Source organism: Artibeus jamaicensis, unplaced genomic scaffold (genome assembly GCF_021234435.1).
Source record: "Artibeus jamaicensis isolate MK-2021 breed Jamaican fruit bat unplaced genomic scaffold, CSHL_Jam_final contig_519, whole genome shotgun sequence".
NCBI classification, from domain to species: domain Eukaryota; kingdom Metazoa; phylum Chordata; class Mammalia; order Chiroptera; family Phyllostomidae; genus Artibeus; species Artibeus jamaicensis.
The window spans coordinates 26,423,113-26,445,947 of NW_026521871.1; the positions used below are offsets into that span (position 1 = coordinate 26,423,113).

General features: G+C 35.3%; 1 protein-coding gene and 1 pseudogene across 3 annotated transcripts in view; one reads left to right on the forward strand and one right to left on the reverse strand.

Moving 5' to 3' along the window:
* The window catches only part of STAG1 (stromal antigen 1), a 388,204-nt gene that overhangs the window by 309,528 nt on the left and 55,841 nt on the right, over positions 1 to 22,835 (forward strand). For all 3 annotated transcript variants that reach the window (XM_053669339.1, XM_053669338.1, XM_053669340.1), the window contains 5 exons: positions 368 to 460; positions 568 to 657; positions 811 to 1,014; positions 3,753 to 3,823; positions 4,724 to 4,811. In XM_053669339.1, coding sequence (XP_053525314.1) covers positions 368 to 460; positions 568 to 657; positions 811 to 1,014; positions 3,753 to 3,823; positions 4,724 to 4,811 — 546 coding nt within the window. The remainder of the gene's footprint in view (positions 1 to 367; positions 461 to 567; positions 658 to 810; positions 1,015 to 3,752; positions 3,824 to 4,723; positions 4,812 to 22,835) is intronic.
* LOC119044782 (dnaJ homolog subfamily A member 1-like) lies at positions 11,906 to 12,600 on the reverse strand (annotated as a pseudogene).

Here is a 22,835-nt window from a genome sequence, read left to right on the forward strand (position 1 = left end):
TGTGTTTAACATAAGGGAGATCGCTTATATTGAGATTAAAACTCTACAAAACTTATTTCTCCTTTGGTTCCAATATTCTATTTCTAACTGTAGTTTCATAGAAATGTTCATTTGTGCTTTTATTTTAGTAAGTGTTAATTTATCTAAACTTGAATGATTCTTCAGTAAGTAGCTATTTAAGTAGTAGTCCATGCATGTTAACTAAAAATTTGTATAAAACTAGATGCCATTATTTTGGTAAATAGTTTGTTAAGCTCTTCCTAAAATTTTATATTATCTATCAGTAGTACTTCATCATTCTGTGTAACGTTCTAGATTTATAAATTAGTTCATAGCACTCTTATTCTTTGCCCATTTAAATTTCTAGGTGCTGACTGCCAAAGAAAGAAAAACTCAAATAGATGATAGAAACAAATTGACTGAGCATTTTATTATCACACTTCCTATGTTGTTATCAAAGGTACAGTTTTATTTCTATTTTCATAATAATATATCACTGAGTTTGCTTATTACACTGTTCTATTAAAGTAGTTATGTCTTTTCTTTTTTTTCTTCTTCTCTTTCTAGTATTCTGCAGATGCAGAGAAGGTAGCAAACCTGCTACAAATCCCACAGTATTTTGATTTAGAAATTTATAGCACTGGTAGAATGGAAAAGGTAAGATACCATGAAATTGAAATGCCGCTATTGTTTTATTACCTGGATTGTTTTAATTTTATATGAGCATTTAGGCTTATTTGTTATTTGACAGATGCTTTTTTTTTGTTGTTATTAATCTAAACATCATAGTTTTTCTTTTTTTCTCCTCAGCATCTGGATGCTTTATTGAAACAGATTAAGTTTGTTGTGGAGAAACATGTAGAATCAGATGTTCTAGAAGCCTGCAGTAAGACCTATAGCATCCTATGCAGTGAAGAGTATACCATCCAGAACAGAGTTGACATAGCTCGAAGCCAGCTAATTGATGAATTTGTAGATCGATTCAATCATTCTGTGGAAGATCTATTGCAAGAGGTAGGTTTTAAAGTTAATGTAATAATTAACTTTAATAATATAATTGTGGCTAATAATTATTCAGTGTAGCTGAGTATGTAAATTATTTCCATTTTAAAACAAAATTTGGTAGAATTCTCTGAACATTTCAGAACTTAGCATTATTGTAATTGTTTATTCTTTTTAAAAATATATTTTATTGATTATGCCATTACAGTTGTTCTATTCCCCCCCATTCCCCTCCACCCTGCACACCCCCTCCCCTACCATCCCTCCCCCTTTAGTTTATGACCACCTATCTCAAGTTCTTTAGGCTCTGTATTTCCCCTACTATTCTTGCCCTCCCCCCTGTTTATTTTCTACCTACTGTCTATGCTACTTATTTTCTGTACTTTCTCCCCCCTTCTCCTTCTCCACTTTCCTGCTTGCTAACCCTCCATGTGATTTTCATTTCTGTGGTTCTGGTCCTGATCTAGCTGTCCTCTTAGTTTGCTTTTGTTTTAGGTGTGGTTGTTAATAACTGAGTTTTCTGTCCTTTCACTGTTCATCTTTCTTATCTTCTTTTTCTTAGATAAATCCCTTTAACATTTCATATAATAAAGGCTTGGTGATGCACTCCTTTAACTTGATCTTATCTGAGAAGCACTTTATCTGCCCTTCCATTCTAAACGAAAGTTTTGCTGGATAGAGCAATCTTGGTTTGTAGGTCTTTGGATTTCATGATTTGGAATACCACTTTCCAGCCCCTTCTTGCCTGTAAGGTCTCTTTTGAGAAATCAGCTGACAGTCTGATGGGAAGTCCTTTGTAGGTGACTGTCCCCTTATCTCTTGCTGCTTCTAGGATTCTCTCCTTCATTTGAATCTTGCCTAATGTAATGATGATGTGCCATGGTGTGTTCCTTCTTGGGTCCACCTTCTTTGGGACTCTCTGAGCTTCCTGGATTTTCTGGAAGTCTACTTCCTTTGCCAGATTGGGGAAGTTCTCCTTTATTATTTGTTCAGATAAGTTTTCCACTGGTGGCTGTTCCTCTTCCCCTTCTGGTAGCCCTATAATTTGGATGTTGGAATGTTTAAAGATGTCCTGGAGGTTTCTAAGCCTCTCCTCATTTTTTTGAATTCTCGTTTCTTCAGATTTTTCATTAGGTCGTTTTTTTTCTTCCTTCTGGTCCACTCCCTTGATTTGAGTCCCAGTTTCCTTTCTATCACTATTGGCTTCCTGTGTATTTCCCTTCCTTTCAATTAGTTTAGCCTTTATATGTTCCTCTAATTTGAGACTAAAATCAACCACTTCTGTGAGCATCCTGATCACCAGTGTTTTGAACTGTGTATCTAAAAGTGTGGCTATTTCTTTGTCACTTAGAGTTATGGGCTCAGGGGCTTTGAGATCTTCTTGAGCCATTTTTGGTCTGTTCACGCCCATTAAGTATGAGGAGCAGAGCCTCAGGTGTTCACCTGGTGGGGCTGCCCAGGTCCCTAGGTTGTGATGCTGTATGTGGGGTTGGGGTCAAAGGGGGGCAATAGCGGTCCCCTCTGCTGCTTCCCGTCGCTGGGGCCTTTGCGGTCTGTCTCACTGCTCACTCCTTCACTGGTTTATCTGCATGTGAATGTGTGACTGCGGTCAGCCTGCCACCTAGCGCCCTCAGTGGGTCCGCCCGCTGCTACTCCACACCTGGGATCCGCCCACGGCTGCCTGCATGCCAGAGTCGGGGGCCTGAGTCCGGTGGATCTTTCCTGCCCTACCCAGCTCTGGTGCTGGCTCTGCCCCTCTTACCGGTCTGGCTGAAAGGTTTGTTGTTGTCCAACTTCCATATAGTTCAATTTTCTGTGGTTTGGCTGTCTTTTTGTTTCTAAAACTTTGTTGTTTTTAAACTTGGTTGTGTGAGAAGGCACAGTATTTCCACCTACGCCTCCATCTTGGTGGAAGTCCTTGCAATTGTTTATTCTTTAAAAGTCAACCTTGGGTTTACTTTGTTTTATTTAAAAGATTTGTTTCATACAAGCTAGATTTTATTTTTATCTTTTAATAATTTAATAAATCATTTTAAAATTTTCTATTTCTGGAACCTAATTTATATTTTAATTTACTAAATTAGTGTGTACTAATGAATAGCATGTAAAAATTGAGTGCTTAATAAGGGATGTCTGGTTATCATTGGCATGCCCAAGAAAGCTGCAGGCATCTCCAGCTGGTTATTTTTGTAATTATTTCTGTGATTCTCACATCCTGTCCTCTCCTTCCAATCTATATAAGGCAGTCTTGAACCCTCACAGCTTTCTATGATCTGAGGTCCAGTCTGCTATGATCTTCTTAATCCGTGTAATTGTTTTTTCCTACTTCCAATTTTAACTTAAAAAATTTTTTTTAGCCATTTTGGTTTTTCTCTGTGATTTGTTCGAAACTACAGAACTAACAATCAGTAAAATCTTCGAAGTGATTGTTAAATTTTTTAACATTCACACCTACTCTTTCTTTCACACAATACTTTCAAGGAATTTATCCTAAAATATTTATCAGAAAAGTAGACAAAGTCATGTTTATGGCATTGTTTAAAATGCAAAATTTGGTTATTTCTCAGTATTTGGATTATGGGTGTTTTAATGTTTTTGGTTTTTTGCTTTATTTGTATTCTGTTATTTAACAACAGTGAATATGTACTACTTATAATAATAAAAATTTTTATTTAGGCAGTAAGTATTAGTATACTTTCATGTGAATTTGAGGATGAGTAAAGTTATGGTAATGATGTCTACTTTTATAGGGAGAAGAAGCTGATGATGACGATATTTACAATGTTCTTTCTACATTAAAACGGTTAACCTCTTTTCACAAGTACGTGATTTTATTTAAAGTACATTCAGTGACTAACATAAATTAGCTAACATAAAACAAACTGTCATAATGTGAGTTTTATAGACACAATTTTCAATCGATAGCCTTTAAAACTCCTAATAAATAAGAAATAATGTTTTGGGGAAAACCATGAAAGTTATTTCTGTGAACTTTTATTTCTGAATTGTTCTTATTTGTTTATGTAGACAGTTGAATTTGAATAAGGTCACAAGGCTGAAGGAAATATCATTTTCAAATGGCATTTTGCATGTTCTTTATAGTAAGACGTGCTCCTCCATAAAGAAAAGAAAATACAGAACTTTTATTACCAAAAAAATGTTTAGGTGTAGCCCTTACATTGGTGAATACTTAAGATTTCAAAGCATTGTCTAAAATCTAAGCCCTTTTTATATATATACAGATGCATATTTTGTAATTTCATGGAGAAACATTGTTTTCAAAAAAATACTTAGATGTATGAAAATAAAAGTTGGCAGCCAATTATCTACTATATTTTCATATTGTGAATGGATTTTTAAATGCATTTACTTAAATGCATTTTAAAATACACTAGAAAGAAAGGTTACCCATCTATGGAATATGAGCTTAGGCTGACTATGTTGTAGTAATCTTCACTTAAATGTGTGAAGTTTTATTGTTGATTTCTTTTCATGAATTCCTAATGTCACTTTGAGCTCTCTCTGTTCCTTTTTCTGCCCCTCTTATTCTGCTTTTCCTTTCTTCCTTCCTAAGTATGAACCCTTGAACCTTTCTTTTATGAATCTTTTTCAACCCTACAAGAAAATTAAGTTATTTTACTTTTTTAATCACTGAAACTGAGCTTAAATTTAAACTTTCCTTCACTCTAGAATAAAGTTAATACATTTCTATTTATTTTAGTGCTCATGATCTCACAAAGTGGGATTTGTTTGGTAATTGCTACAGATTATTGAAGACAGGAATTGAACATGGAGCTATGCCAGAACAGGTAGGAGCTTATTAATATTACTTCTTTCTCATTTCAGAAATCTGAACTTTCTTGAGATCATACAGGATTATCAAAAGCCTTTCAAAGAAAGTAGTTGATAATTTTTTAATGTAGCCACTTCATTTGAGAATTATCACTATACTGATTAAATGTTACTGATAATATGTTATATCTTCAGCTTTGAACAGAAAAATATTGAAAACCTTTGCTATAATATTCTTAAAGTTTTAATGTATGATAAACAATATTACTTTTTCAGGAAAAATACTACTATAGTAGCAGTTTCAAAACTTGATTAGTTTAGTATAATGAAAATTTCTGATCATGGTTATATTCCAGGTACTATTCTAGATACTGATTATAGGAAGCTTTAGGTATTGCTTAAGTTTTGTTAAGTAAGTTAAGTAAGCAGTTAAGTAAGTTTGGGGACTTTTACTAGATTGTAGAACTTATTATTATTAAGCATTACAATTAATATTAATTAGTAGTAGCAACCTGCTTTTAAGAATTAACATATATTTTGTACACAGCTGATACCCATTTATGTAAACCATAATACCAACCCTGTAGTTAGGTACAGGTAGTATTTAGGGGTGATCTAATCCATTCCCTTTGGGTAAAATGGAATACTTAGATGACACTTCATTATGCTAAAGCAATAAGAATTTCAATAGATAAAATTATTTTGTATGAAAAGTTAATCATAGCCCTAACTGGTGTAATTCAGTGGATTGAGCACTGGCCTGCAGACTAAATGGTTGCCAGTTCAATTCCCAGTTAGGGCACATGCCTGAGTTGCAGGCCAGGTGCTCATTTGGGGGTAAGAGAGAGGCAACCAATTGCTGTTTTTCTCCCACTTTCTCCTTCCTTTTTCTTCTCTCTAAAATCAGTAAAGTAAAATAAATATTTAAAAAATAAAGTTAATCACAGAAGCCCTAGCTGGTGTAGCTCATTTGGTTGGAGTGTTGTTCCATAAACAAAGGTTGCAGGTTCGATTCCTGGTCAGCAGAACACATGCCTCTGGTGTGGGTTCAGGTCCTGATCAGTGAGCATGCATGAGGCAGCCAGTTAATGTTTCTCTCTTCCTCTCTCTCTGGAATGGGAAAAATAGTTAATCATATAAACAGTGCTTCATTATTGCTGTAATTAATTTTTTCAAGTTGCTTAACATTGTTTTTCTTTTTTACCTCTGCTTACTGTAAATAACCTCTCGATAACAATACCTTGATATGTTAAGTATTTTTATTTGTTTTGTGTAAAGAGACTAAATATTTGACCCTATTATTGTTTTGTTTTGTTTTTTCATTTATTGCTGACTCTTCAACTTCCATTCTCTCTTCATCTCACATTTTTTAATGGCCTAATTACAGTTCACTGATATCCACATAGTTGAAAGTGAATGATAGAGTTAAGATTTCCTTTTTTGTTTTTCTCATTTTCCTCAAGAGAAGAATAAAAATAGCACAACCCTGTTTCCTTTGCCTGTTATAACTATATGTAAATTTATATTTTAATTCACTACAAGATCATTTATTTTCTGAGAACTGATTTGTGACAGTCTCATAGTTTTGTGTTCTGTGGTTAAATTTTCTATTATTTTTCACGGCATACATATTATTTTCCCAATTTTATTTCAATTTCTTTAAATCGGAGAACATACTTATGTCACATTTCCTTTAACTTTGTTAACTTCTTATACACATTTTAATTTTTTTAATTTAAGTATACTTAGCATGCAATCTTATATTGATTATACTCTGCATTAAACGTTCTTAAAAAGGAAAGTGTGTTAGGTTTTTTTTTAAGATTTTATTTATTTATTTTTAGAGAGAAGGGAGAAAGAGAGGGAGAGAAACATCAATGTGTGGTTGCTTCTCACTTGGCCCCCACTGGGTACCTGGCCCACAACCCAGGTGTGTGCCCTGACTGGGAATCGAACTGGCAACCTTTTGGTTCACAGGGTGGCACTCAATCCACTGAGCTACACCAGCCAGGGCATATTAAACTTTTTTTAATGATTGATTTTTAGAGAGAGAGGAATGAGAAGAGAGAGAAGCATCAATTTGTTACTCTATTTGCTTATGCATTCATCAGTTGATTCTTGTATGTGCCCTGGCCCAGAATTCAACCTGCAACCTTGGTGTATTAGGAAGATGCTCTAACCAACTGAGCTATTTCTCCAGGGTCATTGATTATATTTATTTCAGGTGTTCAATATAGTGATTTGATATTTTTTAAACCTTGTTATGTGATTACCCCACTAATTCTAGAAATCATCTGTCACCATATAAACTTATCACAACATTATTGACTATATCCCTCTTCCTCTTTTCACCCATTTCCCTGCACTTTTCCCCTTCTGGTAACCATCCCTTTGGTCATGTCTGGGAGTCTGTTTTTGTTTGTTTTGTTTTTTGGTTCCACATGTAAGTGAAACCATATGGTATTTGTCTTTCTTTGCCTGACTTCCATTAGCATAGTACCCTCTAGATTCATTCATGTTGTCACAAATGGCAAGATATCATTCATTTTATTACTGCATAATTTCCCGAAATACATATATACCATATCTTTTTTATCTGTTCATCCATCAATGGACACCTGGATTGCTTCCATATTTTCATTATTATAAATAATGCTGCAGTGAACATATATATAGGTACATAGTATCTTTTCAAACTACTGTTCTCATTTTCTTTGCATAAATACCCAGAAGTGGAATTGCTGGGTCTTTTGGTATATCTGTTTTCAGTTTTTTGAGAAATCTCTATATTTTTTTCCTTAGGTGCTGCACCAGTTTGTAGTCCCACGAACAGTGCACCAGGGTTCCCTTTTCTCAACATCCTCACCAGTGCATGTTATTTGTTGACTTTTTGATAATAGCTATTTTAACTTGTGTGAGATGGAATCTCATGTGGTTGTGATTTAAATTCTTCTGATGATTAATTACATTGAACATCTTTTAATATGTCTGTTGGCCATCTGTATGTCTTCTTTAGAGAAATGTCTTCATATCCTCTTCCCATTTTTTCATTCAGATTATTTTCATTACTGTTATTGAGTTCTTTGAGTTTCTTGTGTATTTTGGATATTGACCAGTATATCATTTGTGAATATATCCTCCCAATGGTTTGCCTTTTTGTTTTGTTGAAGGTTTCCTTAGCTGTGTAAAAGCTTTTTAGTTTGATATAGTCCCATTTGTTTATATTTTTACTTTTGTTTCCCTTGTTCTTAGGAGACACGTCCACAAAGATACTAATCAGGCTGATGTCAGTTTATTTCCTGTGTTTTCTTCTAGGAGTTTTATGGTTTTAGGCCTTACATTTAAGTCTTTAATCCATTTTCAGTTTTTTACATATGGTATAAGAAAGTGATCCAGTTTCTTTTTCTTTTCTTTTTTGGCATGTATCTGTCTAGTTTTCCCAACATCACTTGTTAAAAAGACTGCCATTACTTCAGTGTATATTGTTACCTCTTTTGTTCATTATTAGTGTATATGACAGATTTCTGTGTGTTACTTTTGTATTCTGGTATTTTACTGAATTTCACTAACTTTTAATTTTTTGTGGATTCTTTAGGGTTTTCTATATATAGTATCATGTCATTGGCAAATGACAACAGATCTTTCTTATTCAGATCTTACTTCTTCCTTTCCTATTTGGATGCCTTTCATATCTTTTTCTTGCCTGATTGCTGTTGCTGGCACTTTCAGGACTTTTTTGATTAATAATGGAGAAAGTGGGCATCCTTGTCTTGTTCTTGATCTTAGAGGAAAAGCTTTTAGCTTTTCACCATTGAGGATGATGTTACATGGGGGCTTGCCATATACATATATTCTTTATCAAGTTGAGGAAAGATCCTTCTATGCCCACTTTGTTGAGAGTATTTTTCATAAACATATATTGGATGTTGTCAAATGCTTTTTTCTCCATGTATTGAGATACTGATGTGATTAATCACATTAATTGTTTTATAGATATTTCTCTACCCTTGCATCCCTGGTGTATAAATTCCACTTGATCATGATGTATTAAAAAATTCTCTTAATATACTGTTGCATTGGCTTGCTAGTATTTGTTGAGAATTTTGGCATCAGTGTTCATCTAGGATATTGGCCTATAATTCTCTTTCTTGTGTCTGTGTCTGATTTTGGTATCAGTAATGCTGGCCTCACAGAAGGAGTTTAGAAGTATTATTTTTTTCTTCAATGTTTTGGAATAGTTTGAGAAAGATGGGTACTAATTCTTCTTTAAATATTTGGTAAAATTTACTTGCGAAGCCATCTGATCCTGGGCTTTTTTATATGTTCGGAGTTTTTTGATTACTGCTTTAATTTCTTTGCTAGTAGTTAATCTGTTCAGATGTATTGTTTCTTCATGGTTTAGTCTTGGAAGGCTTTAAATTTCTAAACATTTATTCATGTGTTCTAGATTCTACATATTCTTAAACTTTAATCATGTATATGAGGTTTGAGTTCATCACTACTCGATTGTACTTCTATTCATTTTAGCAATTATAAATTACTTAGCATTTAGCTGCTCTTAGAAACATCTCTTTAGAAACCCAGTATTGAAAATCCAAAAACTGCCCTGGCCAGGTGGTTAGGTTGTTTGGAGCATCGTCTGATGTGCCAGGGTTACAGGTTTAATCCCCAGTTGGGGAGCACATACAGGAGACAACTAGTGAATGTGTGAATAAGCGGAACAGTATTGATGTTTACTCTCTCAAATCAATACATTTTTTAAAAATTAAAGAAAACCCAGAAACCGTATTCAACCAGTTTTTCATAAGGACCATGCACACTCACATTTTTACATGCTAGCTCTACACTTTTGATTAGAATCCAGAAAATAGAGCAAGGATATCAAGGAACTACCAAAATGTTTGTTATTGTAAACCCTTAGTTGTGCTTAACATCTTTAGGATACCTTAAAAGTTACTGTATAGCTATTTGTGGGAACTGTATTGCTGTATTTTCCATATACCTGACTATTTGTTTTTCAGGATAACTTCCAAGCCTCATTCTTTGAGGTTAACTGAATTTTTTTCCTTCTTCCAGTGATCCATCTTTTCTCATGCCAGTACTGTTTTAGCTGTTACAGCTTTAGAATATGTAGGACCAAAATTTATTGATGATGAAAATAATAGATATTAGATATTAAATAACTTGTCTTAAGGTAACATAGCTTCTTTATACCCACTCAAACCAACCACTTAAATTCTTTTTAGTGTCTCTTCACATCTTCTCCTAATCTACAACTATTGATTATAATGTATCCCATGTCTTTTGGTTTCTTCCCCATGTCAAACTCTTAATTTCTGTAATTCTGTATTTTCCAAATTTCTTTTGTATTGTTTCCGTGGAAATAGTGGGCAGAGATTAGATGCTAATAAGTAATGTCATCATGAACTGGAAAGCAATACATTTCTTTAGCTTCAACATGATATAGAGGTTGAGTTTAACAGTAGTCAGGTTATTGCTTATTGTATAAATAATGGATTCATGCTTTCTTAGATGACTACACACATAGTTCCTTGACTGTGCCTAGAAATTAAATAATGGATTCATGCTTTCTTAGATGACTACACACATAGTTCCTTGACTATGCCTAGAAATTATTTTAAGCACCTATTTCTTTTTTTTCTTTTTTTTTTAATATTAAATTTTATTTAGTTACTTTTCAAGTACATTTTTTTTAATCTATTTCTCCCATCCCACCCCACCCCACCCCCCCCGCCCAGTCTCCCCCCTCCCTCCCATTCCCCCCACCCCAGTCCTCATCTCTGTGTCTTTCATACTTGTTCCTCAAAATCCCTCCCCCTTTTTCCCCTTTAAGTTCCCTTCCCTCTCCCCTCTGGTCGCTGCCCACTTGTTCTCTATTTCATTGTCTTTGTTTTTATTCTGTTTGCTTGTTTGTTTTATTCTTTAGCTTCCTGTCAAAGGTGAGATCATATGGTATTTGTCCTTCAATGCCTGGCCTATTTCACTCAGCATAATGCTTTCCAGTTCCATCCATGTTGTTGCAAAAGGTAGTAGCTCCTTCTTTCTCTCTGCTGCATAGAATTCCATTGTGTATATGTACCACAATTTTTTGATCCATTCGTTTACTGATGGGCACCTAGGTTGCTTCCAACTCTTGGCTATTGTAAATTGTAAGCACCTATTTCTGACTATTCTTTGGACATGCAAATTCAAAACCCTTTGCATTTGCTCCCCACCCCTTATACATACACACACACACACACACACACACACACACACACATGTCCAATGTATGACCTTTCTAGTCATAATTGACCAAAAATGTATTTCAATGTCAGGTCCTGAGGATATAAGGGTTTATTAGAAGTAGTTCTTAAAATCAGAAGACTTTTGATTTTTATAAATTGTACCTTCTGAATATCTTCTTGTTATTATTTTTCAAGCCCTTATACCATTTACTTAGTTGAATTCCTCATATTTTCTCTTGTGAACTACAGTAGTAGTTGACAGTTTTATCTAAGTAATCTCAGTTTCACTCCATCCAATCTAGGCTGTGTTACAGTAATTGGTACCAGTGCATACACCAGATTACCTTATGAAGTTTATTTTTTTAATACTGGCATATTCTAAAGTACCACTATGAAACTAAATTGGTATAATTCCATTTAGAAGTTTGTTACTCTGTATCAAAATTAAAAATTGACATACCCTTCATTTAAGTGTTTGTAGCTCTAGGAATTTAGACTGCAGATATATACTTGGACATGTGGTACAAAGATGTAGGTATGAAGATGTTCGTGTTAGCATTTTTTATGAATTTAAGACATGAAATAATTTGAATGTTCCTCCATAGAGGACTGGTTAAATATAGTAGTATGGTTTCAGTTCTGTGCAGTGCTGTGTAGCTATAAAAATAATGAGCTTTATATTATTTATGCTATAATATTCTATGTGAGAAGAAATGTAATGGAAAAGGTAAGGAATAGAATGGTATGTGAACATAAAAGGGTGATAAGATCTATGTACATGTTCTTCTAGTTGGTATATTATTTCTGGGATGATAGCTAAGAAACTATTATCAGTGGCTAAGGTGAAAACTAGAGATCTGTTGTTAGAGTACAATAAACTGTGGCATGCCTTCATTTATCACACACTTGATATCTCTATGTTTGACAGTCTGACCTGGATGACAGGTGATGACTCCAGTCTAGCTACCAGTCAAGAGTAGCTATTAGCTTTTGAAATCCACAGAATGCTTCAACCAGCTGTACATGCCTACACATGAAAAGGCCTTTTTCTCATGCATTAAAGAACCGTGGTCCTTTTGATCTAAAACAATGATAATATCTCCTGGCTCCAGTCCTGGTCTTGGTGTCCTTCACCAAGGAATGTTACTTTCTGGCCTTCTTTCATACATTTGTCAATATGAATTTCTAGAATCTTTCCTGAAACTATCTTCCTTCCATTGTAGCTTTTATATCTCATCTTTTGAACTGATCCATTCCCCATGGCACTGGCAAGTCTATGCATACAGACTAAATTTGCTGAACCATTCCAGGTTTTATCTGATTAATTCTTTTTTGCTTCCCAGTACCTCAGCAATTGGGACAGTACTATATAGCTCCTTTCTCACCATCATGGCCTTCACATTGGTCACAAGTCACATTCTTTTACAGAGTTAGTGTTCTTGTTACATCATTTATAAATCTTCTAAGGTTACTGAAAGCAGATGTACAACATTTTGACCTCCTTCTCTCTGCATCCTTTCTCCTCCTCCAAAAACAAAAACAGAAAAAAGATGCCCATGGGTGCACTGGCTGGCCAGCTCAGTTGGTTAGAGCATCGTCTTGATATGTCAAGGTCGCAGGTTCCATTCCTGGTCAGGGCACATACAGGGAATAAGCAATGAATGCAGAAAGTGGGGAGAGCAGCAAGGCAATGTCTGTCTGTCTCTTTCTCTCTCTCAATTAAAAAACATATATTTTTGAAATGTCCATAAGTGAGCCACCTGCTGCATCTTTTTTTAATGGCCTATTCTTCCCCTTTGTCACATAATTCCCTTTTTATCAGAGAGCAGTTAGTAACCTTGATAAATCCATCTAAATTACTTTATTTGGATTCTTATCAGGGTGGTACTTCAGGCCAGCTTCCTGTAAGCCTTTTTCAACTTCTCCTGGTGGCTTTGGGTTTGACCCCCAAAATATAATGGTTTCTTTCACCATTTTTGTCAGTCAGTGAGCAGGACAAGACTGGTGTGGGATCAGGAAGGAGTGCATTTCTATGCACAGCTCAGGTAGCCACTGATCCTCCACCTCTCACCCAGTGTCGTGCAAAGTTCTTTGATCAGTTGGTTTTTGACAAAGGTGCCAAGACAGTTCTTTGGAGAAAGGATCATCTTTTCAACAGTTGGTGCTGAAATAGTTGGGTAGCCATATGCAAAGAAAATGAATTTCAATCCATATCTTACACCATTTATAAAAATTAACTCAAAATAGCCCTGGCTGTTGTGGCTCAATGGATTGAGTGCTGACCTGCAAACCAGAGGGTCATGAGTTTGATTTCTAGTCAGGGCACATACCTGGGTTGTAGGCCAGGTCCCTGGTGTGGGGTGCATGAGAGTCAACTACACATTGCTGTTTCTCTCCTTTCTTCTCTTTCTCCTCCTTTCCCATCTGTCTAAAAATAAATAAATAAAATCTAATTTAAAATTGAAAAAAATATATACTCAGAATGGACCATACACCAAAATGTAAAACATGCAGCTCTAAAACATATAAAAGAACAAATAAAGAAAATCCTTGTGATCTTTAGTTAATGAAAGATTTCTTAGAAACAACCCCAAAAGCATTATTCATAAGAGAGAAATTCAGACGCAGACACTCATTAAAATTAAGCACTTCTCCTGTCAGACACTTGTGAGAGAATTGAAGACACTCCAATAAACTGGAAAATATTCGCAAATCACATGCTCGATAACTGACTTTTACCCAAAATATGAAAATCTCTCAAAATTCATTAGTAAGAAAAACAACTGTTTTTTAACTGGACAAAAGAATTGAAAAGCTACTTCACCAACAAAGATGATGGTAAATACATAAAAAGAAACTTATAACCATTTAGTCATTAGAGAAATTCAAACTGTTCAATAAAACTACAATTAGATACCACTATAAGTCTTCAGAAAGCATTTGGAACTCCTGTTATTGGTAGGAATGCAAAATACTACAGCCATTTTGGATTGTAGTTTAGCATTTTCTGATACAGTTAAATATGTGCATATCATATGACCCAGGAATCTATCTTCTGGGTGTTTATCCAAGTGAAATGAATAGCTAAGTTCACATAAAAACCTATATCTGAATGTTCATAGTGGCTTTATGAGTTGCCCCAAACTGCAAACAACTCAAATGTCCATCAACTGGTAAGAATACTTCTCAGCAGTACAGTGGAAGGAACTATATACAACAACATGGATGAATCTCAGTAGCAATGTATGGAGTCAGAGAAGCCAGATGCACAAATCTATATGCTGTATAACTTGCATTGTACGTTTCAGAAGCAAAACTATAGCTGTAGAAAATGTGTCTCCAGGCATAGGGGGAGGGTGCAATTTGAGAGATGATGGAACTGTTGTAGATCTTCATTGTTTTAGTAGTTACATAACTATATGCCAAAACTCAAACTGTATATTAAAAACAGTAATTTTCCTTTATATATAAATTATATCTTAGTTTTTTAAATGTAATAGGATAAAAATAAGAGGAGTAGTCATTTCTCATACTTAGAAAGGCCATTTCAAAGCCTGACTAGTATATATTTTAAAGTTTAGAAAGCTCTAGACCAAAGCACAACCATAAAAATGAAAGAAAACATATATCACCTATAGAAATTTTAGAACCAAGAACTATTAGAAAATTTGATAGACTCTTTATTCTTATATTTCAGCTTTCTGCCAAAGCTCAGTTACATAGTGATCGCAAAAATTATTTAAATTAAAACAAACCATTAAAAAAATTGTTCAGTTATTTCTTGTTTTTAAACTGAGGTATAATTGATGTGCAACATTATATTAGTTTTAGGTGTACAATATAATTTGATGTTTGTGTATAATGAAATGATCACCACAGTGAGTCTAGTTAATGTCCTTCACCATACACAATTACAGATTTTATTATTAACTATAGTTACCATGCTCTACATTACACTTCCATGGCTTACTTATTGTATAACTGAAAGCTTGTAACTTTTGACTCCATTGCCCTTTTGGCCTATCCCCTACCTCCCATCTCTGGCAACCACCAATTTTTCTGTAATTATGATTTTGGTTTGTTAGTGTTTTGTTGTTGTTTAGATTCCATATATGAGATTGGTCCGTATTTGTCGTTCTCTGACTTATTTCACTCAGAACAGTGCTCTCAAGGTACATCTATATTTTCACAAAAGACAAGATTTTCTTCTTTTTAATGGCTGAATAATAATTAATTCTCTATATAGTCTACATTTTCTTTATCCATTCATTCACAGTGGACATTTAGGTTGTTTCCATATCATCATGGTTATTGTGAATGATGCTGCAGTAAACATGGGACATGCCTATATCATTTTGAGTTAGTGGTTTAATTTTCTTTGAATAAATACTCAGAAATGGAATTGCTGAATTATACTCTTATAACTTTTTAGGAACCTTTATAGTGTTTTCCATAGCTGTACCTATTTACAGGCATACCTCAGTTTGGTTCCAGACCACCACAATAAAATGAGTTGTAATATTTTTACTTGTACAGGGTCTCACCTTCAATTTGTAAAAAGCTCAACATCTGTTAAGCACAATAAAACAAGGTATGCCTGTACATTATTTTTTTATTCATTATGCTATTACAGTTTTCCCAATTTTCTCCTTTTACCCCCTTCTACCCTGTCCCCCCAACCCTCCAGCATTCCTCCCCCACTTAATTCATATCCATGGGTTATACCTGTAAGTTCCTTGAGTCCTCTGTTTCCTATACCTTTTTTATCTCTCCCCATCTATTTTATGTCTACTAATTATGTTTCTTCCCTGTACTTTTCCCCCCAATCCTCCCTTCCCCCTCCCCACTGAAATCTCTCCATGTAATGTCCATTTCTCTAATTCTGTTCCTGTTCTGGTTGTTTGCTTAGTTGTTATTTTCATTGCTTTTCTTTTCTTTTAGGTTCACTCATTGATAGTTGTGAGTTTAGTGTCATTTTACTGTATTTTTATCTTGTTTTTCTTAGATAAGTCCCTTTAACATTTCATATAATAATGGCGTGGTGATGATGAACTTTTTTAACTTGACCTTATCTGGAAAGCACTTTGCCCTTTCATTCAAAATGATAGCTTTGCTTGGGTAGAATAATCTTGGATGTAGGTCCTTGCCTTCCCTGACTTTGAATACTTCTTTCCAGCCCCTTCTTGCCTGCAAGATTTCTTTTGAGAAATCAACTGATAGCCTTATGGGCACTCCTTTATAGGTAACTCCCTCCTTTCCTCTTGCTTCTTTTAGGATTCTCTCTTTATCTTTAATCTTGGATAAGTTAATGATGATGTGCGATGTGCCTTGGTGTGTTCTTCTTTCAGTCCAACTTCTTTGGGACTCTCTGAGCTTCCTGGAAGTCTATTTCCTTGGGCAGATTGGTGCAGTTTTTCTTCATTTTTTGTTCAGATATGTTTCCAGTTTCTTGCTGTTGTTTTTCTTCTTCTGGAACCCCTATAATTTGGATATTGGAACATTCCAGGTTGTCCCAGAGGTTTGTAAGATTCTCTTCACTTTTTTGAATTCTTTATTCATTTTGCTCCAGGTGGATGTTTATTTTTTCCTTTTGTTCCGAATCATTGCTCTGACTCCTGGTTTCCTTCCTGTCACTGTTGATTCCCTGAATATTTTGCTTTATTTCACTTTGGGTATTTTTTTTTCCATTTTTCTACCAAGCTTAATCAGTTCTGTGAGCATTTTGATTACCAGAGCTTTAAATTCTCCATGAGATAGGTTGGCCATCTCCTTCTCATTTAGTTCTCTTTCTGAGGTTTTGCTCTCTTCTTTGATTTGGGACCTATTTCTTTGTCTTGGCACAACTGGTAAGTTGTAAGGGTGCAGGTCCTTAGATATTCACCTAGTCAGGACAACTGTTGTTGCTGCGGCACTGCCTGTTGGGGAAGGGCCAGAGAGGAAACAGTGCAGCCTGCCTGCTGTCTGTAGTGCACTTTCCAAAGGACTCTCATGTGAGACTGGAAGTTTCTCCCACTGTCACAACCGCTGTAGTCCACAGTCACCATTGAGTCTCATTTTTGTCTTCAGTCAGCCCCACCTGTGTTGTTGGCTATCTGGCAGCAGCTGACTCTGCCCACCTGGTCCATGGCCTTACAGGTCTGGTTGTTCTCGTTGTTTTTTTCTTTAATTCCTTGGTTGTCCAGAGTTCTGTGCAGTTTGATTTTCTGCACTTTTGGTTGTTTATTGATTTTAGATTGGTTTTTATCCTCCTTTGGGTTGTATGAGGAAGTACACGGCTTCTACCTAAACTTCCATCTTGGCTGGAACTCTGCCTGTACATTCATACCAACAATGCACAAGGATCCCTTTTCTCCACATTTGTTATCATTTATTATCACTTCTTTGATAATAACCATTGTTACAGATGTGTGAGGTGATATTGTGGTTTCAATTTGCATTACCCTGATGAGTCGTGATATTTAATATCTTTTTATATACTTGTTGGCCATCTATACCAGGGGTGTCAAACTCATTTTCTCTGGGGGGCACATCACCCTCACAGTTGCCTTCAAAGGGCTAAATGTAATTGTAGGACTGTATAAATGTAACCACTCCTTAATAGTTAAGCAAGAGCTTGGTGCTGCTGCCAGGTAGAGACAAGGTGGAGATCTGAATTCAGCCTGCAGGCCTTGTGTTTGCCATCTGTGATCTATATAGTCAGCCCTTCACATGCACAGTTTTCATATCCATGAATTCAACCACCTGCAAATTGAAAATAATATTTTCCATATGTGGTTGGGAATCCACAGATGCAGAGGGTCTACTGTATGCATCCTTCTATGCCATTTTAGTTCAGAGACTTCAACTTCCCTGGATTCTGGTATCTGCAGAGAGTCCTGAAAACAGTCTCCCATGGATATCAAGGGACAGCTATGTATCTTCATTGAGAAAATGTCTATTCAGATTCTCTGCCCATTTTTTAATTGTTTTAGTTTTTTTCTTACTGAGTTATATGAATTCTTTATCTATTTTAGATATCAACCTCTTATCAGATATATGATTAAGAATATTTTTTCCCATTCAGTTGGTCACTTTATTTTGTTGGTATTCTTTCCTGTGCAGAAGCTTATTAGTTTGATGTAGGGTTTTTTGTTGTTGTTTATTTTGGGGTTTTTTTGCTTTTGCTTTTGGTGTCAGATCCAAAAAATCATTGCCAAGACCAGTATCAGGGAGCTCACCAACTCTATTTTCTTCTAGGAGTTTTATGGTTTTAGGTCTTGCGTTCAAATTTAATCTGTTTTGAGCTTATTTTTGTGTGTGGTGTAAGATAATGGTCGATTTGCATTCTTTTGTCATAAACTAATTGACCGTGTATTTGTGAGGATATTTCTGGGCTCTTCTTTTCCATTCTATTGATCTTTGTGCCTGATTTTATGCCAATACCATTTTGTTTTGATTATTACAGCTTTGTAATTCAGTTTGAATCAAGGAGTATCATGTTCTTTGTTTTTTCTTCTTTGTTCTCAAGATTGTTTTGGCTATTCAGGTTGTTTTGTTATTAAATGTTTTTTCTACTGACTTCTAATATTCAGTGGTAGATCATAAGAATTTGTAATTTTTTAAATCTTAAGGTGTTCAGAAGCATGGCAAGCATGAAGTAGAGCTGCTCTCTTAAAAGACTACACAGTGTTACACATTTTTGAAAAGCTCAAACACTAGCCAAATCAAATACTGTATCATCTAATGATACTTAAATGTGATATATGTAACATACTATTTTTTAAGAGCCTAGGCATGATATACATGACATTTAGTGGAATGATTTACCAGCTCTAAGAAACAGAGGAAGAGCTTGGAGGTAGATACAAAGTTACTGGCATGTTACCAGTTCTTAAGTTGGGTAGTCTGTTCTATTATGCTTTATAATACAACAATTATTATTACATTTAAAATGCTAACAAAGAGGCCCTGACCAGCTTTCTCAGTTGGTTAGAGCATTGTCCTGATGCCAAGACTGCAGGTCCATTCCCAGGAGAGGGAATGTGCAGGTCAGGGAATATGCATCCAATCAATGCATAAATAAGTGGAACAACAAATCAGTGTGTATGTGTGTGTATCTGTCTGTCTGTCCCCCACCCTACCCACATTTCCTCTTCTCTAAAAAATCAATCAATAAAATTTTTTTTTAAAAGAGAGAAGTGCCCTTGCTGAGGTCTCAGTTGGAACATAATCCTGTACACCAGAAGATTGCAGGTTCAATCTCAGGGCAGGGCACATACCTAGGTTGTGGGTTCTATCCCCTCTTGGTGCATGTACAGGAGGCAACCAATCATTGATGTTTTTCTTTCCCTCTTGCTCTAAAAGAAAAGAGAGAGAGAAGGAAAGAAAATGCTAACAAAGAACAAATAGAATCACTTCTCTTTGCTCTTGCTAATAATATATTTTTGAAACATCTGATTATGTTACTCTTCTGTAGTTTTTAACCTTATGTTATCTTTTATCGATATTTAGTTTATCTTAAACTTAAATTAATTCTAAGAGCTTATCTCTTGGTCTTAATTTACATGGAATAATACAGTTCATCTTCAGGATATGTGATATCATTAGCCACAAATTGAATGATTTTCATTGGTTCAGTCTTATCAAAGGTTAAACAGCTATAGTTTCTTTGAATAGTTAACAATAATTATAAAGAAAAACAGCTAATAGTTAAAGAATATTTATGTTGGTTGAGGTAATGCTAACTCCTATAATTGATTAATCTCTATCTCTGTGGCTTAACACAGTATGAATTTTTTCTCATTCCCATAACCATAAAGTACAATTAAGGGAACTAGGGTAAAACTGCACTATCCAGTAATTCAGGCACCCAAAAATCTCCTGGGGCATTGGCGTCCTGCTGGCATGTAGGGGAGGAGAAGATGGAAAAGGTACTCCTGCTTCTTAACTACTTTTGCCCAAAAATGTGTAATATAACACATTACTGGATTCTCCCTGGAACCAGTGTTACTTTGTGGGAAATATAAGGACAGGGGACTGGGACTGGAAGAAATGATTACTCAGCAGTCCAATGCTTGCTATCATTTGAAGATCCTCTCCAGGTTCAGAGCAATAGTAGTGAAGAAAAGGCAGAAGGGCCCTGACCTGTATGGCTCAGTTGGTTAGGCATTGTCCCAGAAAGCAAAAGTTCACCAGTTTGATTCCTGGTCAGGGCACATGCCTACATTGTGGGTTCAGTCTCAGGTCTTGGCACATATGAAAGGCAACCACTCTATGTTTCTTTCCCTCTCTTTCTCTCTCCTCATCCTTCTGTCTAAGAAATAAACAAATAAAAATCTTTTTAAAGAAGAAAAGAAAGGCAGGAGGAGGACTTTGTTGCTCACAGGTTAGGACAGTCTTTTGTTTCCAGTTTTTTTGTTGCTTGTCCTTGTCACAGCTGTACTACAGAAAGATTAAGTTGCTGAATAAATGACATTGGGACAAGTTAGGATAACATTACTGGTATGGAAGTTAAAATATCAGTTATGACTGATATAAAGCCTGGAAGGATGAGTTCTAAATTTTCTTTTGAAGTGTTATTAGCTATATTATATACCTTTAAGAACGGAAAATGCTTTTCAATCAGTGAGAGTGAGCTTTTTATTTAAAAAATGCAGTGGAGCCCTTTTAAAGTAAACATGATGAATATTGATATATGAAATAGATTAAAGTGGGGATGTTTTACTTGATCCATGGGCAGGTGGCTTCGCTGGTTGGAGTGTTGTCCCTTACACCAAAACATTGTGGATTCAGGGTTTAGTCCTGGCCATTGTTGCTCAGTTGGTTGCAGTGTTGCCCCATGAGCCAAAGCGATAATGGGTCTGATCCCCAGTCAGGGTGCAGTTGATGTTTCTCTTTCATCACTATTTCTCTTGCTCCCTTCCCCACACTGTAAAATCAGTGGACATGTCTTCCAGTGAGGATTTTTTGTTAAAGGTTGTAGATTCAGGACACACACCTAGGTTGCAGGTTACATTCCCAATTGGGCACATACGAGAGGCAACCAATTGATCTTTCTCTCTTACATCTTATTTCTCTTGCTCTCTCACCCCTTTTCTCTCTCTCTCTAAAACCAATAAACTTATCCGTGGGTGATGAGTAAGTAAGTAAATAGATGGATGAATGAATGAATGAGTGAATGAATGAATGGACTGGTATGTTCCCTGATCAGGACCAAACCCGCCACCTAGGTAGTCCCCTGACTGAGAATCGAACCCACAGCTTTTCAGTTTATGGGACAATGCTCCAGCAAACAGAGCTACACCAGCCAGAACTAAAACCTGAATTTTTAAAAATAAAACCAGTTAAAGCTCTCAGCTGCTTCCTGTAACATCTATCTCATTTACTGATTTTCAGTTTATTCTCTTCATATATTCATCCTTATGGTTTTTAAGTAGAAAAGGTAATAGAGACACTGTAATAAGGGAATATCATATTATTAGATAATGTTTTATTACAGTAAAGATAAACCTATTCAACAATGTAGTAAAAGACCTCTTTAAAATTAAATTCTGTGTTGTTATGATTTTTAATCAGTTTCATTTTCCTGAATTCTGTTGTTTCTCTGAAAAATAGGGACAAACAATTCACAAAACAGGAGTTTGATGCCAATATAAAGTGAAAAAGTACTCATCTCCATGGTATTTATAGACATGTAAATTAACATATTTTGCCATGTATAGTGCACACTTTTGTACCCAGATTTTTGAGGGAAAAATAAGGCTATGCATTATACATGGGTATAATAATCTTGTGTATAATGCACACAAAAATGTGAGTGCATATTATACATGGCAAAATACAATAGTACCACCTTAAAATAGTACTCATACATAATAAAAGCACCAAATTCAAAATATGCTATCAAGTTTTGTTAAAAACATAGAGCCAAGAAACTGTCAAAGACTACTAGATACATCCACCGTGGACAGCAGTGTGGTACTATCTACTGTAAAGTTAAACATACAAATAATGTATGGTCCAGCATTCTTATTTCTAGAGCAGTGGTTCTCGAAGTAAGATAAGGAACTCTTTGGGCTTCCACGACAGGTCCATGAGGTCATACTACTGTCGTAAGATGAAGATGTTAGTTTTCTTTTATTCTCATTCTCTCACAGGTGTACATTGGAGTATTGGATTGGGGTCATAACAAAGAATGTACATACACATTTATTTATAAAAGTTATTAAAATATACTTTTTCCCCAGCTGATCTGTGACTCTGGGTTTTCTTCATATACTTCATCAAAACAGCATATTGTAACAGAATACAGAGCAAATCTGAAACTCTACTTTGCTATTAAACTGTATAGTAAAGAGATTTGTGAAAACGTAAAACACTACAATTCTTCCCACTGACTTTTTATGTTTAAAAAAATTTAGATTTTTTTAAAGAACTATTTATTATCTTATGATATAAACAGTTTGTTTTTAAAAGCCTTAATAAATATTTTTAACATTTATTAGTTTTAATTTCTAATATGATAATATTGATATATAACTCACATAAACAAAACCATTTGGGGTCCTTAGTAATTTTTAAGAGTGTAAAGAGATCCTGAGCACTAAAAACTTTTAAGAACTTCTACAGCTGGGTATACTAGGAGACATGTATAAGAATGTCCATAGTGCCCTGGCAGGTGTGGATCAGTGGATTAAGTACTGACTTGTGAACCAAAGGGTCACCAGTTCCATTCCCAGTGAGGGCACATGCCTAGGTTGCCAGTCAGGCCCCTAGTGGGGGCACACGAGAAACAAACACACATTGATCTATCTT